The 17,164-nt window shown below is 40.0% G+C and overlaps 1 protein-coding gene across 3 annotated transcripts in view; it reads left to right on the plus strand.

Annotated features, from left to right (window-relative positions):
• LOC121681348 (anoctamin-1-like) overlaps window positions 1-17,164 on the plus strand; it is a 134,311-nt gene that overhangs the window by 101,051 nt on the left and 16,096 nt on the right. For all 3 annotated transcript variants that reach the window (XM_042061050.1, XM_042061049.1, XM_042061048.1), the window contains 4 exons: window positions 1,144-1,244; window positions 3,005-3,147; window positions 15,400-15,552; window positions 15,675-15,727. In XM_042061050.1, coding sequence (XP_041916984.1) covers window positions 1,144-1,244; window positions 3,005-3,147; window positions 15,400-15,552; window positions 15,675-15,727 — 450 coding nt within the window. The remainder of the gene's footprint in view (window positions 1-1,143; window positions 1,245-3,004; window positions 3,148-15,399; window positions 15,553-15,674; window positions 15,728-17,164) is intronic.

Raw genomic sequence — 17,164 nt, forward strand, 5'->3', positions numbered from 1 at the left:
AAGAGGGGACACAGGGCTATCCATTGGTACCATGTTTATCGATCCTTCTGGCTTATAAAAACAGACGAAGTGACTGCAAAATAATACCGTCATGTACACAAACCAACGCTGCACACCCATTACTCTCATTTGAATTACTCGCGGACCCGTGATCGGATAGATATGCCACGCATGTCAACTGAAAGAGGAGACTCCGAGCTATCATTTGGTACCCAGTACATCCTTCTGGGTTATACAACAGACGAAGTGACAGCAAAATAATAATAATAATATCGTGTGTTTCTCTATGGCAAAGCATAAACACACACCACATATTTCTGTAAATTGCTCAGCCCCAGAGTATCCCTCCAACATGGCAATTATATTGCCCGATTCAGGACAGTCTGCCCTACACACACATGAAATGCATGTAGAGCTATGAGCTTGTTGTGGTGAGATACATGTCGAAATAAAAGATTTTTTATAAAACAATTTAATTCTTTAAAAATCTAATGCTAGTACTAATACATGAAATGATGGCAGATCAGGATAGCCTAGACTCTGCTGAAAAAAACAATATATAATATGTGTATGTGGCACTTACAATGACCAGAATAAATCCTTATGAATAAAGGTAGTGAAAATGCCCTAAAAACAGCTTAGGGTTCTAAGGGTTAAAAGAATGGTATTCAAAACTGATTCAAATAGTTACAGTATTTTCCATGTTAGATAAGATTTGCAGTACATTTACATTTATTCATTTAGCTGATGCTTTTATCCATCTTACAAATAAGGACATTCAAGGCACAGGAGCCTCTTGTTTGTTTTTTGAGAAAAAATGTAACATAAAGCAGTTATCTCATTATCATTTATCATATTTTTATCCATTTTACAAATAAGGACATTCAAGCTACAGGATCCTCTTGTTTGTTTGTTTTTTTTAGAAAAAAATGTAACGTAAAGCAGTTATCTCATTATCATTTATTATTTCAATCTTAATAGCTCGACAATTAGTTTTGATTCATTTAGCACCTTATTCGATGGAAATATAATCAGGGCTCTTACAGAGGGGAAAAAGGTATGGGAGGAATGGATGTATTTGCCATGCCAAAAAATTAATGAAATGTTCTTTCATTCACATGTGAAATGTCTGTTTGATTTCAGTGCGCCCATGCTGGCTGTCTGATGGAATTATGCATCCAGTTATGCATCACAATGCTGGGCAAACAGCTAATTCAGAACAACCTGTTTGAGATTGGCATTCCGTAAGCAAGACACACACACACACACACACACACACACACACACACACACACACACACACACACACACACACACACACACACACACACACAGATACACACAATGATGCCCTAGTTGCAATATGCACAGGTTAGGAGTGTTCACAGGATTTTTCTCATATTGCTCATACTCCCCATGTTGAAGCTAGTTATGCACAGTAATGGCATGGCACACAAGGAAAGATATGTGAATGATGGATGAATTAGCAATTTATTAAATGGCAATCCATACATTTAATATAACCATTATCAGTTAAACTGAATGCAAGGAAAAACCAGATAGGCAAGTGCACTACAACAATTTAGATGTTAGTTGAACAAAGTAAACTTAACCAAATAACCCAAAACAAATGCCAGATAAACCAGATAAACCAATGCATCCCATAAAAAGAAATCAAAACAAGCCCAAAAGAAAGGAGAGAGAGAGAGAGCAAGAAGAAGAAAGAAAAGCAGAAAAGAGAGCAAAAGAAAAACAGACAGCAGGGCAGTTAAAGGCAAACTATGCAGGTTTTTTTAGCTTAATATGCAGGGTTTTTAGCTTAATTTACCTTAACTTAACAGCTCCGGAGTCATTGGAATGGTTATATGATTTTTTGAACAAGGTAGCGATGGAGTTTCTTGAACATTCATCATGACAGAGCCAGCAAAAAAGGGGCTCTTTAAGGGGCAAGGCAAAAGGAGGCAAGAGGAAAGAAGAGCATGGATCTGTCACGATGCAGATCTTTACACTGAAACTTATATGCATTTGCCTCAGACCAGTAATAATGTCATTTTACCCAGATGGCCTGTAATTGGTCAGTTGGTGTAAAAGGATAGGTGTGAGGTTCAAATTAATACAGACCACACTACATCTATGATGATCAAACTTGAATAGTCATGCAATCCATTTACAGATATTTGGCAAATCACAACCAGATTTTATCTTTGTTTCAATGGGGGAAAGTGAGGTGACAAACGTTATGTCAGTTTCTTAAAGGAAAATTCCGGTGATTTTTTTTACAAAGATCTCTGTTTCTTAAGGTCACCGAGTGTCGGTACGAAAAAAACCCAAAAGAAATAATCCGTTCTACCTAACTTGAGTTGCTGCAGCCAACAGCTAGAGCTGCCAGGCAACTACAGTGCTACACTCTGGGGGCATGCACATAGAACAGAGATCTATGTGAGAAATCGCTGGAATTCTCCTCTAAGCTTCTAAAATGGAAAGTTCTGGTCCTTGATTATGATTGGCTGTATCAACATTTTTTTTCGTTATTCAGTGTAGCCTTTAAGAAAATTGTCATCCTACTTGTTGCCTCAACCTAATAAAATCCTATTTTTGGCGGAAGCCTGCACGTAACCCTTGATTGTAGCCTATCATCTGGCTGCACAGCTACAGTAATTGCTCTGTTAAAGTTAACTGATTTTGTTTTACCCTCAATAAAACAGAGGTGATGGTGACAAGGTTTACAAGTTGCAAAAACCAGCTGGCTGCGCTAGTAAACGTTTTTTGAACAAAAAGCTGTTGGGCCCTTGACGTTCGGACTTAACAACCGAATTAGTCTTTTATTCACAATGTTATGAATGAAATTTGCTTCTTTTGAGGCAATTTGTGGTGTGATTGACTTTAGCCTACTAATTGCATTAACTGTTCACACTACAGTAGGGAGACGAGATCCATACTGTTGAATCATATATAGTATGCATCGAAAAGCAGTAATTTTTCAAACAAACCATTTTTACTGTAGTAAACTGAAGAAGATGCTGCGGCGACGGAAGACTAAATTGGCCACAGAGCAGGAGGAGGAGCTCAAGAAGAATCTGCAACGGCATGAGAAAGACCACTTCCTGGTGCCCTTTATTGGTCTCAACCCAGAGTATATGGAAATGAGTGAGTACCTACCCACACAACATTTACCATTGTGCTATAAATTGATTCAAACGGCGGGCTGCATTTATACTTTGTTTGGCAACCATTCCACTAGAAGAAATACATACATTATTATATATGAAATTTTTCATTGCTGTGTCTTTATTTTATGGTGTGTAGTAAGAAAAACTCTGTTTGGCATTGTGCCTAACAGCACCCATTAGCTGTTCTAAAATCACTGGAACCTACAAGGTTTATTCCTTCCATTCATTAGGCTTTTCCTATGTTGTAGCAAAATATTATTTTTATAATTTTGTACTGAAGACCAAACAAGGTTCAATGCTCAGATTTCCTGTGCCAAGTCTTAAGATATTGCCTGTTGTTTTATAGAGCTAGATCAGGGATGGGCAACTGGCGGCCCTCCTCCTCACTTAGTGCGACCCCAGATCAATTTTGAAATGTCATTAAAATGTTCGTTTCACATGGTTTTTACCACATCTGAACTGGATCCTTATTATAATGATACGGTCCACCGATAGTGGCGCTTCCTATATAAAAAATCCAGCGAAGTCAAGTTTCTTCACTACAGCCAGCGAGGAAGAGATACAGGGGTTTACAGTATAAAGAAATGTCATTTTCATTTCATTTCAGACAAGGTGGGAAACAGCTGATCTTATCACAGAATTCAAAATCAACTTATGTGTTTAGTAGGCAATGCTTAGAAATGAAATCAGCCGTGAAAGATTTCAACTTAAGTCACCACTACAACATGCACGAAGATAACTAAAAGTAGGCTATCAGAGTTGCTAGAGCCGCTGTCGTAGCCGTCCTAAAAGTAAAGCAGGGTTCCCACGGATCATGGAATTTCAGGAATATCATCAGCATTAATAAAGTCTATTCCAGACGTGGAATGTCAGCGAATTATATATTTGGGGGGCAAAGTCATGGAATATCACCCTGGTAAAGATACACTAACAACAGAGCCTTTTTACAAGAGTCACTATTACCCATTACAGTGGAAAAATAGGTTTATTGTGAATGTGTAATATTTGTTAGTTTATTTCAAGTTCATTGGTGAATAGAAACAATGCATTAAATGAATGCATGTTGGTGTAATAAACCCTACAGACATACTGTAGGCCTATGTATATATATTTAATACTCCTGATTCCTGATATCCCAGTGGTGGACGTGCGCCGTCACATCTGGCCCTCTGACAGCAACAAGAACATTTTGTGGCCCTCTCTATCATTAAAGTTGCTCATCCCTGAGCTAGATTGTGCAAGTGGAGATAACGTGTTATCCCGAGGCTTGAATTTAGTCACGATAAGTCGAGCAAAGAGTAAGAATGAACAGCTATGATAAGGGATCAGATTCCAAAAATAATTCAGTGGAAATGCATGGATTCCAGTTGCTGCTACTGGAAGAAACTGGAATCCATGCATTTCCACTGAATTATTTTTGGAATCTGATCCCTTATCATACCTGTTCATTCTTACTCGTTGCTCGACTTATCGTGACTAAATTCAAGATGGCTGCAAACGTTAAACTTCGTGAAGATACTGTCTGTATAAATCGTCTTGTAAGTAAACTACCAGTGCTTTTTCAAAGTTCTCAATGTCTCGTTTTAAATGTCAGGGCCCTAGGAAGTCTACCAATGAAGTGTGGAGATACATTGAGCCTCATAAATGGGTGTAAAACAGTGATTTATTTGCATGGCTAGCCCGATGCCGAAGCACCACTACTGAAAAAGTTGTTGGTAGCATCGGCTAAATAGCGCCAGATTTTGGAGTGCAGGGGACAAGTCGAGATGGGCTATGAGACATACGTTCACACTCGGTATCATGTTTCAATACACTTTAGGTCAATATCACACCGGAATTCTCCTTTAATCTGTAGCCTTGGGTAGGCTTCTGCGACGTTTTTAACAGGCTACGCTATAGAGACTTAGACAACTATGACCCACGTTTTGGTTTCGTAAATTAATTTGCCCTACTTCTTGACTGCAATGTAGTCAATTGACTGCTTGACATGTCATTTTTATTTTTCTGTACAATAAACAAATACATCTGCTTTATGCCGCAGAATTACATTCATAGTTGCAACTTACAGTGGGCATCGCTTTCAAATGACCACTTCATTCGCGCATTACGCGGCGTGAAGCTTTAGTACCACTTTCAGCCACTGTGCGTCGCTCTGCCACTGTACATCGCTCTGCCTGCCGTCCCTTACATAATTGTTGCCGAGAGTAATCCCAGCCTACGAATTCAATAACAAAATAAATCATGCATAATTAAACATTACCTCGATTTAGGCTACTTGGGTATGGCTTAAGGCTTGACTACACGAAAATCGAAATCAAAATTTGGCTGTCTACATTATTGTCAGTGTTGGGGTTAACGCAACTACGCAAATCAAAACAGTGGTGTGATAATTGAGCCAGTAGAGAAATAACTGTTCAGAATTAATCTGTAGCCTTGGGTAGGCTTCTGCAGAAAACAATATTGTTGCCGATTTAATACTATCTGGCGACGTTTTTAACAGGCTACGCAATAGAGGCTTAGACAACTATGACCCACGTTTTGGTTTCGTAAATTAATTTGCCCTACTTCTTGACTGCAATGTAGTCAATTGACTGCTTGACATGTCATTTTTATTTTTCTGTACAATAAACAATTACATCTGCTTTATGCCGCAGAATTACATTCATATTTGGCTGACTGCAGACGCGCCACTTCCCTCCCCATATTCCAAGATTAAGATAGTATGAAGTGCTTTTTGTATAGGCTACTATCATAAAAAAAATAGTTAAAACGAATAGCTATTTGCAATTTGACAAAACACTGGTCCTCATTTTGCGAATGCGAGGACGATATGAGCCTGTTGCAGTTAGTTAGATGTCCGAGTCACGCATAATGTTTGAAAACCACTGGCTCGTAATCACAATAATTTAACACACGACAGTTTCATAGCCTACTTCATCATGTCCCCATGCCTACATTTTTGTGAGTAGCATAGAGATCGTTAAAAACAATAAAGTATGGCTCTCCGTTTGGGACATTGAAAACTTATATTTTTAATAGACTACCGTCGAAGATGCTGACTTGCAAAAGCCTCGGGATAACACGTTATCTCCACTATCATCAGTCATGCCCCTTGATCAAAGTGGGGAATGAAATAAAAGTTTGAGAACCACTGGCTTAACAAGTTACCTACAGTCCAGAACACAGAATCTGTTGCAATATTCTGATGATCGGTGATGATATCGGCAAATGTTTGTTTTCCAAAGTAAGAATTTCACTTCACCATGCACCTTCGGCAATACCTGGCCTACCTGGTATCATTACAAAGATTATTCTGTGTCCTAAAACTGGCATATTTTATGGCATTGTGTCATGTAAGTTCGTTGCAAAATCTAGAGAAATGTGTGAGGTGGTCAGCGGGGGACAATTGAGACACACATTGGATTGTGTTATTACTTGAACATTCCACACTATCCACAGCTGTGGTAGGCCTATCAGGGGCAGGAGGATTACTGTTAGCGCAGGCTTTATATAAAATTCTTCAACAGAAGGCCTCGAATGTTGTCTTGTTTGTGGAGCACTTTGCTTCGCTTCTGTAATCTCGGCTTCATTGAAAATGAGGGCTTCCCTCAATGACCCTCCGAGAATAAATAAAGGTTGAATGAATGAATGAATGAATGCCCAAAATAAAGGCCTGTGGTTTGCGCAGCCTACAGTAAATAACAGACCTGCCAGAATGTGCGTTATGATGCTTTTTTACGAGCAAAATGTTTTTGGTACCCTACGCACACTGCATGTTCTTAAATAACAATGATCATCAGTAATATTCGACCATTAATTTGGGTAAATGGGCAAGCGTGACCACCTTGATTGGCTGATGATTGTAACGTGGGCATGATTCCAAACACCTCCCTTACGATGATGAGTGACAGGTGACAGGTCTCAGAATGCGTGCGCTACACAAGGACGGAAGATGATGAATAACTGGGGCCGTAGGCTATTCACAAAGGCTTTTATCTTACTACTAGGAGTAGGCTACTCCTAAATCGCACTTAAAGATTTTAGCTTGGAGTTTTCTCTTAAAAGTTGTCTAGGAGTGAGTCTTCGTGGCTATGGATGACGTCATTACTCATGCTCACGAGCTTGACTGAAGTGACCACCTTGATTGGCTGTCGATTGTAACGCGGGAATTCCAAACACCTCTCTTCCGATGATGAGTGAATGAATAGGTCTTAGTGAGTTAGGAGTCCTCTCGACTTAAGCTGTCCCAGACTTAGGTGCTACTTTTAGGTCTAAAATGCTTCGTGAATTACTTTTTTGTGAAAAAATTAGGAGTCCCTAAAGTTAGGAGTGACACGGCCATTATTTTTAGGAGTTGCTCCTAAATTCGCCAGTTAGGAGCTACTTTTAGCCTTAAAATTCTTTGTGAATACGGCCCCTGAATAAAAAGGCCTAGCCTAAATAAATCAAGGCAAAACAAATAGCCTAGTAGCCTAATGAAACATACGGATTGATGTAGTAGCCTCTGATCTTTGTAACATTATTAAAGTATTCTGTTACTATGCCTACGTTTGCAAAAGAGAACATTTTAATTTGATTCACAATAATGTTACATTTAATTTACATGTTGACAATGATTAGCCTAGTTTTAGTTGTTGTTGGCGGCGTTATTGCATGTTAGTTATGCCTACAATGCAAAATTGCTTCCTCACGATTGGAAGCTCCTGTAGCTGCAATAGGTCTGTGAATAGGTCTGAGTAAGGAGTCCTCTTGACCTCTTTTAAGCTGTCAGAGGTGGGAAGGTGTGATTTGTTGGGGGCAGGGCCGAATAAACTGGGCACAAATGTCTGATGGCCCCCCTTCCCCCCAGCCAACGTGAATCGGATGGTTAGTTAATAGGCCTATCGTGACGATTTTTCCTGCCATCTAAGGCACGAGCGCATCTGTGAGGCCAAGCTCGTTTGTTTACAACTAACATTCCATTTAATTAAACTGCTTTATAGGCTATGGCGAAATAGTTTTTAACATTTTGAATATTAGTGTCGGGTGAATTGAAATGTTCTCAAAGTAGCCTTACAGTGGGTCCCGGTTAAGTTTAGACGGGTTCCTTCATGAATCACGCACCCCATTTTCTCAGCAGAAATGGCACAAACTGCAGTTGACACAAACAACCACAAGGTTTCACTTGGGAGTTCCGCCACTACTATTTTTGATGCGACTTGACTTACTGCTTCCATGACGCAGCGGGGGCATAGGAACTTAAATTGATCACGGTAGTTTAAGCTTACACTTGACAAAACATTATAATATGAAAATGTAGATGCAATTGTTGTAAAATGGTGCAGCTCCTTTAAGAAAGCACCGTGCGCAGGGATGGAGAGAGAGAAAGCGAGAGGGGATATGTGTGTTAGAACTTAGATGCGTGTGGAAAAAGTATGTGCTGTTGAGACTGGAGCGAGTCATATTCAAAATAATGCAAAAAATAAATCCGCAGATAAAACCAATTATCCTCATTCATTGCAACCTCAGCATGCCTGCTTGCCGACGTTCAAACGAAAAAGATATCAAAGCACCTTTTGCGTTTGAAAAATGCAAAAAAATGTTTAAACAGCTGGAGAAATGATTTAGCTAATTGATTATAGCCTGTACACCAGCAATTGTTGAACATTTACCTGTAGCCTACAAGTACATTGACAGTAGCCCAGCCTAACAGCATGTTGTAGGCCTAGGCCTACTGTAAAAAATTCACTTAAATTGCAACCATAATATGCCTGCTTGCCGACGTTCAAACGTCAACGAAAAAGATATCAAAGCAACAAGAGGGTTGAGTCTGAATGACACTGAGTTTTTGAAGTTAAGAAATATTTTTGCATAAAAAAATGGTCATTCTTCAATCTCCTTCACTGACGCCTATGGAAAAGGCTTAACGTCCCAAAACAACGATCATCAAATTTCTCTCTTATATTGCTCATCGTAACCATCTATTAAAAAAGTGTTTTTTCTTTTCTTTTTTGAGCACGTCCGAATCCCAGGACATGAAGCACTGGACCTTATAATAGGCTCGAGATATAATTCCAAAGGGGGCAGATAGGGGCCACTGCACTTAAAACTTAAAAAGATGAGCTTCCCAAACTTTGAAATTGCGATCAGTGACTGGCATCGGGTGAACGAAGCTTTTCGAAGTTGAACAGGCTGTTAAAAACTATTTGCGCACCTCCATGTCACAAGAGATACTGCTCTCCCTTCTATGAAAAAGACGTTAGGCTACCTGCAAACTGGCCTATTATTTCATTGCTGAGTTTGCGGCAAAGCAAGAAAATGTTTTTTTTCCGGAGTCAGGATATGGCGAGTCAGTGTCATTTATTTGTCCAATGTTAGCCTATAGATACAGACCAGTACATCTTATCAATAGTTTGAATGTCGTGTGTGTTTCTGCTCATTGACAAATACCGTTCAGCACAATGATTCATGCCCAATTAATTCCCCCTGTTAAAGTGTTCGCCTTTGTTACACTATTTGGTTTCGTGATGTAGCCTATGATAAACACCATATGGCCAAATGTGACTCAGCTAATTTTATAGGCTATACAATTTCCCCTCTTAAAGACAAGCTGGTGTAGCTTATTAGACTAGGCTACTATTAAAATACACTTGGCTATGTGTAAAGTAAGCTATCGCATGATTTCATAAAGGGCCTTGCATCTGTCAAGTTCGCACAGGGCCTCGCACCCCCTTGCGACGGCCTTGCAGCTCCTAAGACAGCGAGGAAAAAGGTAAAATACGCGATAAACCCAGGAAAAGTTGACAGGTTTGTTTCGGTCCCGGTGATTATTTGTGAAATTGTGCAAACGACAGCCTTTTCAAGGCATTTCAATGAAGGAGTCGTAGCATGCAAGCTCCCAAATTGACCCAGTAGCCTAAGGCATCAATAAATTGTTGGGACTGGGGAGGGTCATGCGTTTTTTCTCAATCACTTTGGAGGGTCATAGAAAAATGTCTTGCTGGCGAGGGAGGGTCACGTCTTTTTTGACTAAGCTCCTAAAACTCATCCGTTAGCCCCTTAAATAAATAACAAACAGACCCTAATTGATTAATAGCCTGTAGGCCTACACCAGCAATTGTTCAGGACATTGACAGTAGCCCAGCCTAACAAGCAAATGTTGCAAAAGACATCAAAAGACGCAATTAATCAGAAATAAATAATGTAATCTGCATCGCTTTATTTAAAGGAACCGTATGTAAGAAATGTAATTCAATTAATCATAAAATGGCCCTGATTTGTCACTAGACATTAGGAAATCATGCTAATTTCAAATACTTATATCACTGACAACAGTAGTCTGGCCAGGATATCGTCATTTAAAAAAGTGAAGTTGCAGCCCTCAACTGATGTTGATGTTTACATATTTGTGTTTTAGCCTGATCCGCCACCCTCCACCTACCTAGTAATCACAAAGTCAGTAGTGTTTCGGCATCTGGGTTGCCAGCTCTGCTCTAGTTACCACATCTGCAGTGTACACCGCTCTACAGTATTTTGAAAGTGATTGTAGTACCAGTTTTGGCCAAAATCCTACATACGGTTCCTTTAACAAACTGCAAGCAACAAGAGGATTGAGTTCGCTGTGAGGCCAAACCCAAGAGCAGAGCCTATCTGTTAAGGCAGTCGATAGGCTCTTCACAAGCAGTGGGGGAGCGCGGGGCACAAAGTAACACTTTTTGGCTTTGGCTAAATATTTCTAAAATCATTTGAGTTTCACTAGTCACATGTTTTAACAAGCAACACTTGTTATTGAACTAGTAACAGACGTGTGTCGAAAATTGACTTTCTTTTCCATACGGAGAAATAACATATGCAGAGTCTAACCAAGGTCAATCTTGGCAAAAAAAAGCCCTCAAACCTGAAAACAGATGAGGCAAAAGTGCAAAACATCACAAAACTAACACGCGCATATTTTTGTAGGCCTATTGCAATCATTGCAGCCTACAGTTGTAACAGCGCATTACAACTAACCCTGTTGGGTCATGTTTCTTTTAAGATAAGATAGCTCCTATGTGTTGACTACATGTTTCAAAACGGTGTTCATTTTTAGCCTACAAGATGATTATTAGTGCGCTGCACCCACAACTCAGTAATCGAAAGACAAGTAGCCTACCACCTATTTACTTTGATGCCTTCAAAAGACGTTTTGCTAGATCTACGTGAAAACACGTCCATACGGTCTGAAAATTTGTGGAACACCGTCTCATAGTAATGTGGTTAACTGACCAATATGTCCCGATCAACCATCTGCAACTAGGAAAAAAGTCCATGTTACATTTAACCCCGCGTTACTTTGTGCCCCGCGCTCCCCTGCAGCTTTCTGAAGCTGTAGGCCTAACAACACATACCACCTTGACATGAAAAAGCTTAACGTATTTTATGTCCCAAAACGGCAACAAGTTGTTTTACTCCCCGTATGCGCTCATTTTAAAGAACGTCTAACATGTCACAAAAACAGCTATCACCAAACGTCATAAACAAGTCTTGCCAGGAGCAACACCTTGCAAAAAATGATATCAATAGGCCTAGGCCTTTATATGGATCTGCTCCTGCCTAGATTCGAACTCAGAACTGCCTGAAAGTTGCAGACTTGTTCTGGAAATACGTGCAATAACCCACTCGACCGTCAGACAACGCTATCTGCTTTGAGTAGGCCTATTGGGTAGGACTATAGCCTACACTGGTCGCTGTGGCACAGTCTTGAGTGACCGAATTCGTTTTCCTTTGTCATATGAATGCTGTCATTTTGTTAACATTACTGTTAAGGAGATGCTGTAGGCAAAGGCTTTATTTAAACCTCGTTAGTGTAGTAAAAAAACACAGGACTATTCACAAGGTTTCTGGGCAGCATATTTATGTTCTGTTAGCAAGCGAACTTCTCATGACTGCCGACAAAGTAGCGTACTGCCAGCTGACGAAGCTCTCATTTTAAAACATTACTGAGAGACAGGCAGGCACTGTACAATCAAGAAATCTTGCCACTGAATCCAAAACTATGTTTAACATTATGTACAAAGCTTATAGGCTACAGTGGACTAGCATGTTGCAGGGGCTGCTAAAAACACAGATAAACAAACTGAAAACTCGGCCAATCACAGCCCTTGCTGGTCCGGTTCGACCGCAGAACGCCACAGCGGACTATGCTGCCCCCAAGCGGCTGCAGTTGTACTTACATTTCACCCAGCTGCGTGAATCACCTTGATGGTGAATGAAGTGTCAATTCTTAACTGGGACCCACTGTATGGCTGAAAGCTGCTTGGGATCCCCCCCGTCAAGCAATATAACCATACAAACGTGCTTCCTGCACTCATTGTTTCAAAAGGAGTAATTTTGGCTTTGTCAAAACTGAAGAGCTGTGGACGGCACGGCACGGTATGCCCAATGAAAATAAATTAACGCAACGCAACACAACACAGACCCCGCTTCTCTCGCCTCAGTCACTGACATGAACGAAACACAGAACCCGCTTCTCCCACGGCCACTGACAGTAACCTAGAATAAATGCATAGGGAAAAACACTTCCCCATGACAAAGACATCGTAAAACACTGAAAGTTAATATTTTGTCACTAGCAACATACATCTGTCCTTTGTCAAATGTATTATGTTCCAAGTAGCCTATGCGTAACTCTGCTTCATAAAGTTGAACAAATACATTTGCTTATTTCACAGAAAAGTATAAATAGCCAGTTAGGGTCTACAGTGCAGAGTTGGTAAGTTATGGTAGGCCAACTTGCAGTGACCATACAAACAGGGGAAATTCTTTCTCTTGTAGCTGAGTAGCCTCAGGTGCGCACGTAGACATAAGGCCGAACATGCAAGCGCCAATGAATCGTGCTCTCACGACAATCACGCCGTTAAACTTAAATAGGTTAACATCACTCTAAATTCGCCTTCAAGCAAGGAAAACGATGATTTGAAGACATCTGTTTCGTTGGAAGGGCAAGGGGTAGCAACAGGGCAACACAGAGACAGGCCCGATTGCAGGGCTGTTATGAGAGTATTTAAATATGGGATATTCTACGGGAAAACATTAAAACGGCAAGACAGCGGGGGAAAGTTAAAATACGCGATAAACACGGAAAAAGTTGGCATGCATTGTTTCGGTCCCCGTGCATAGGGATTATTTGTCATATTATTAATCACATATGATTATTTGTGAAATTGTGCAAACAGGCGCAACACATTTGAAAAGGAAGGACTGGTAGCATGCAAGCTCACGGGAAAGATGGATTTAAGAACGTTATCACAGTGTGTGGCTGTGGCGTGGGCAGAAGACGGCGACAATTGGCAGGGGAGGGTCATGTATTTTTTAACAATTCTGTCGGAGGGTCATTGAACAATTTCTAGCAGGCAAGAGAGGGTCATGCAACTTGCAACTGAAGCACTCAAAATTCCAGAAACAAACCAAATGCATGTAGCGGTAGGCGTCTTTTGCTGTAGAGATTTTCCATTTACTACATACAGTAGGCACTCTGATTCCATGTATGGGGCACATATATATTATTCAGATGACACACAAACACAAGTAGACAAGACCTGTTTAGTTCAAAAGCTCACTTGCCACGGCCAGGCACAGATCAGGAGTGAGATGATGAGACAAGACAAGAGACAATGTTAGTATTTGTTTTCTTTTAGTTGTTTTTGTTGATGTTTTTTGTTGTTGTTTTTTTCTTAGCTGACAAAGACACACACATCACAAGGACATGAACACACAAAAAAGAATGCATATATGTCCTAAATGGTCAGGGGAAATAGATAATCAACAGTGTAAATCATTACTAATAAATGGCTGACAATTTTTTTTTTATGTAGCAGGCCTTTTGCTGTAGAGATAATGACTATCCATATCCATATCCTATCCATACAGGGCCGGCATTCCCATCATCTTGTGATAGACTATGCATGGCCTAATGGCTCTCCTACCCCGTGTCACCACCTCTGCTCCTGTTGCGAGCAGCATGGCCAGATCTGCCTCGCGCTCGCGTCGAGTGGGGAGAATTTGCGCAGCTCGGACTAGGCCTACTGTCATTCTCATTGCGACTCCCCACACTGCCTCTACGTTCCCCCCTAACTGTCCTATGAGCACTTCGACCTCGTCTAACATACCCAGTGGCATTAGACAAAGTCTCCACCACGTTACTGTCGCCGCGATTGCGGAGAGGCACACGTTCAAAAGACAGAAGCCAGCGCTATGGACATTAGGCTACCTCCAGCCTCGTTCGCCACACCACTAACACCCTGCTTACTTCCCGATGAACACTCCGAACCCGTGAAACATTATTCCCACCAGTGACATTGGGCAAACGATTCAACGTTTGTGCTTGGTGTAAGCTAAACTATGGAGTAAACTCTCACTTTGTCCAGCTGCATCATTGCAAGGCAGGGACGCATCTGAAGCCTCACTAAACGAATCACCGTCATTTTCTGAAGGCAGATATTCCCCTTCAGAATCAGGATCCGCGAATAGAAGATCCAACTAGATGCACTAAATGCTCTACTGAATAAGCACGAAGTCAAACCTTTAACTGAAAAACACTCTTTAATAATCAAAAAAAATAAATAAACCGCTAATGAAGTAAACTTGCACCATCAAAAATCGTTTATCGCCTGTAGGCTAACTCCGTGATAACAGGAATGCATTTGGCTGAGCAATGGAGGTTAATATGCTCTATATTTTGTCCAAATTATGTCTGTCTATCATCGTTGCACTTGGAGAAAACCAGAATGTTTAATTTGTCCTGCGTTTCTTCTACGGCTGCAAACGGGATTCACTCACAGTTAACCAAATATTTCTTTATTAGGGCAGGGCAGGCATATTTCTGGCTATTAAATGATTTCTAAACCAGTCTGCTAAAGTCTGTAGTGAAGTCTGTGTAGGGTTTTCCAGCTCCATTTCTTTTTACGAGACACCCTGCTCACCTGAGACCTCTGCCGATTGTTGCAGCGTCACTGGAAAAATACAAATTAAAGTCGCGTGATGCCGCGTGATCCCGCGTGATCCCGCGCAGACCGCGGGATCAAGTCGAAGCACTGCCCACTGTATCATCTTATCTAATTCTGGGGGAGATGGTGAATAAGCTGATTTCCCAAAATGTTGCACGTTACTTTAAGTCTGATTGCAGGGTATTCTAAAAAAGGAATGTAAATTGGCTTAGTTTAAAATAGTAGAATGGGCCATTTGATTCAGTTTTATATGGTCTTTTCAACAGTTATCCAGTTTGGCATGGTGACGGTTTTTGTGGCCTCCTTTCCTTTGGCTCCACTTTTTGCTCTATTGAACAATGTAATTGAAATTCGACTGGATGCCAAAAAGTTTGTCATGGACTTGAGGAGACCACTTGCAGCGAGGGCAAAGGATATTGGTGAGTTGGATTAAAGGAAGGCACTCCTTCCTCTTCATTCTTCATCTGCCCTATGGTTGTGTCATTACTTTAAAGGAAAACCTTGATGTGATCCAGAACACTGGTAATTTTTTTTTTTTTAGGTATCTGGTACAACCTTCTGAGGGGACTCAGCAAAATGGCAGTTATTGTGAACGTGAGCATTTAATTACAGTGCATGAAAATGCACTGTTCTGTTATCCAAAGTCTTATTATTATTATTATTATTATTATTATAGTGCATGAAAATGCACTGTTCTGTTATCTGAAGTCTTATTATTATTATTATTATTATTATTATTATTATTATTATAGTGCATGAAAATGCACTGTTCTGTTATCTGAAGTCTTCTTCTTCTTCTTCTTCTTCTTTTTCTTCTTATTCTTATTCGAAGTTTATTCTTATTAAACTTTGTTCAAACTTTGTAATGTAGGTCTTGAAAAGGACACTTGAGCAATGTATTTGTCACTTTTGTTAACTTTATACTTTCGTTCAACTATTTCCTCTGCCCACAACTGTTTCAAAATAAATCTCCTCACTACAATAATTCATTATTAAAAAATGTAACTATTTAAACTATTCAACTATTTAACTGTTCAGTCATTTCAACTGTCAGTTGTCATCAACTATGACTCCCGTCAACTGTTTCCTCTGCCCACAACTGTTTCTAAATAAATGTGTGTTTTGCATTTTATGTTAATATATGTTTTGCATTTTTAAGCACTGGTAATTTCCTCGAAATTACATTTTCTAGTTATTCTTCTAACCAAAATTTCTGCGTCCAATTCAGCTTCAGTCGTTTAGCGTAGAAACTTCGTTCAAACTTTGTAACGTAGGTCTTGAAAAGGACACCTGTGTAATGTATTTTTCATTTCTGTAAACTTTATACTTTTTGAGATATTAACAAAAAACAAGCTTATTTTTCCCCATAGACTTTGCATTGGCACTATGATATCACAATGGGCTAATTAAACTGATTTGCACCTGTATCAACTGCCAGCTGCTCAACTAGGCCCCCTCAAAGAGCCAGTTAAACTGATTGCACCTGTTTCAACTGCTTTTTGCTCAACTAGGCCAACTCTCTGTGTCTCTCCATTCTACAAGGATATAAGGCACATTCCATCCAACTGTCTATCCATACATCTTCTTCAAACCATTCAGTCATTCACCCATTAAACCATCCATCAACATCCATTAAACAATCTGCCTATCAACATCCATTACATTATTATCTACATTCAACTTTTAAACTATCTACTGTCTCAGGCTATACACATACAATCTGGCTCTCTTAAGACTACAGATCCTGTTCAACTGTTCCTCTGCCCACAACTGTTTTAAAATAAAAGTCCTCACTACAATAATTCAGTATTAAATAATGTAACCATTTACACTACTCAACTATTCAAATTTTCAGCTATTGCAAATCTCAGTTGTCATCAACTATGACTCCTGCACTGCAAAAAATGATATCTTACCAAGTGTTATAATCTTATATTAACCCTTAGAACCCGATTGACGCAAAGTGCATCAAAAAACACACCCTTTCTTCTCTGTTACATTGCTCCGGAACTGTTCATCGCAGCGAGATGA

This window comes from Alosa sapidissima, chromosome 14 (genome assembly GCF_018492685.1).
Source record: "Alosa sapidissima isolate fAloSap1 chromosome 14, fAloSap1.pri, whole genome shotgun sequence".
Taxonomy (NCBI): Eukaryota; Metazoa; Chordata; class Actinopteri; order Clupeiformes; family Clupeidae; genus Alosa; species Alosa sapidissima.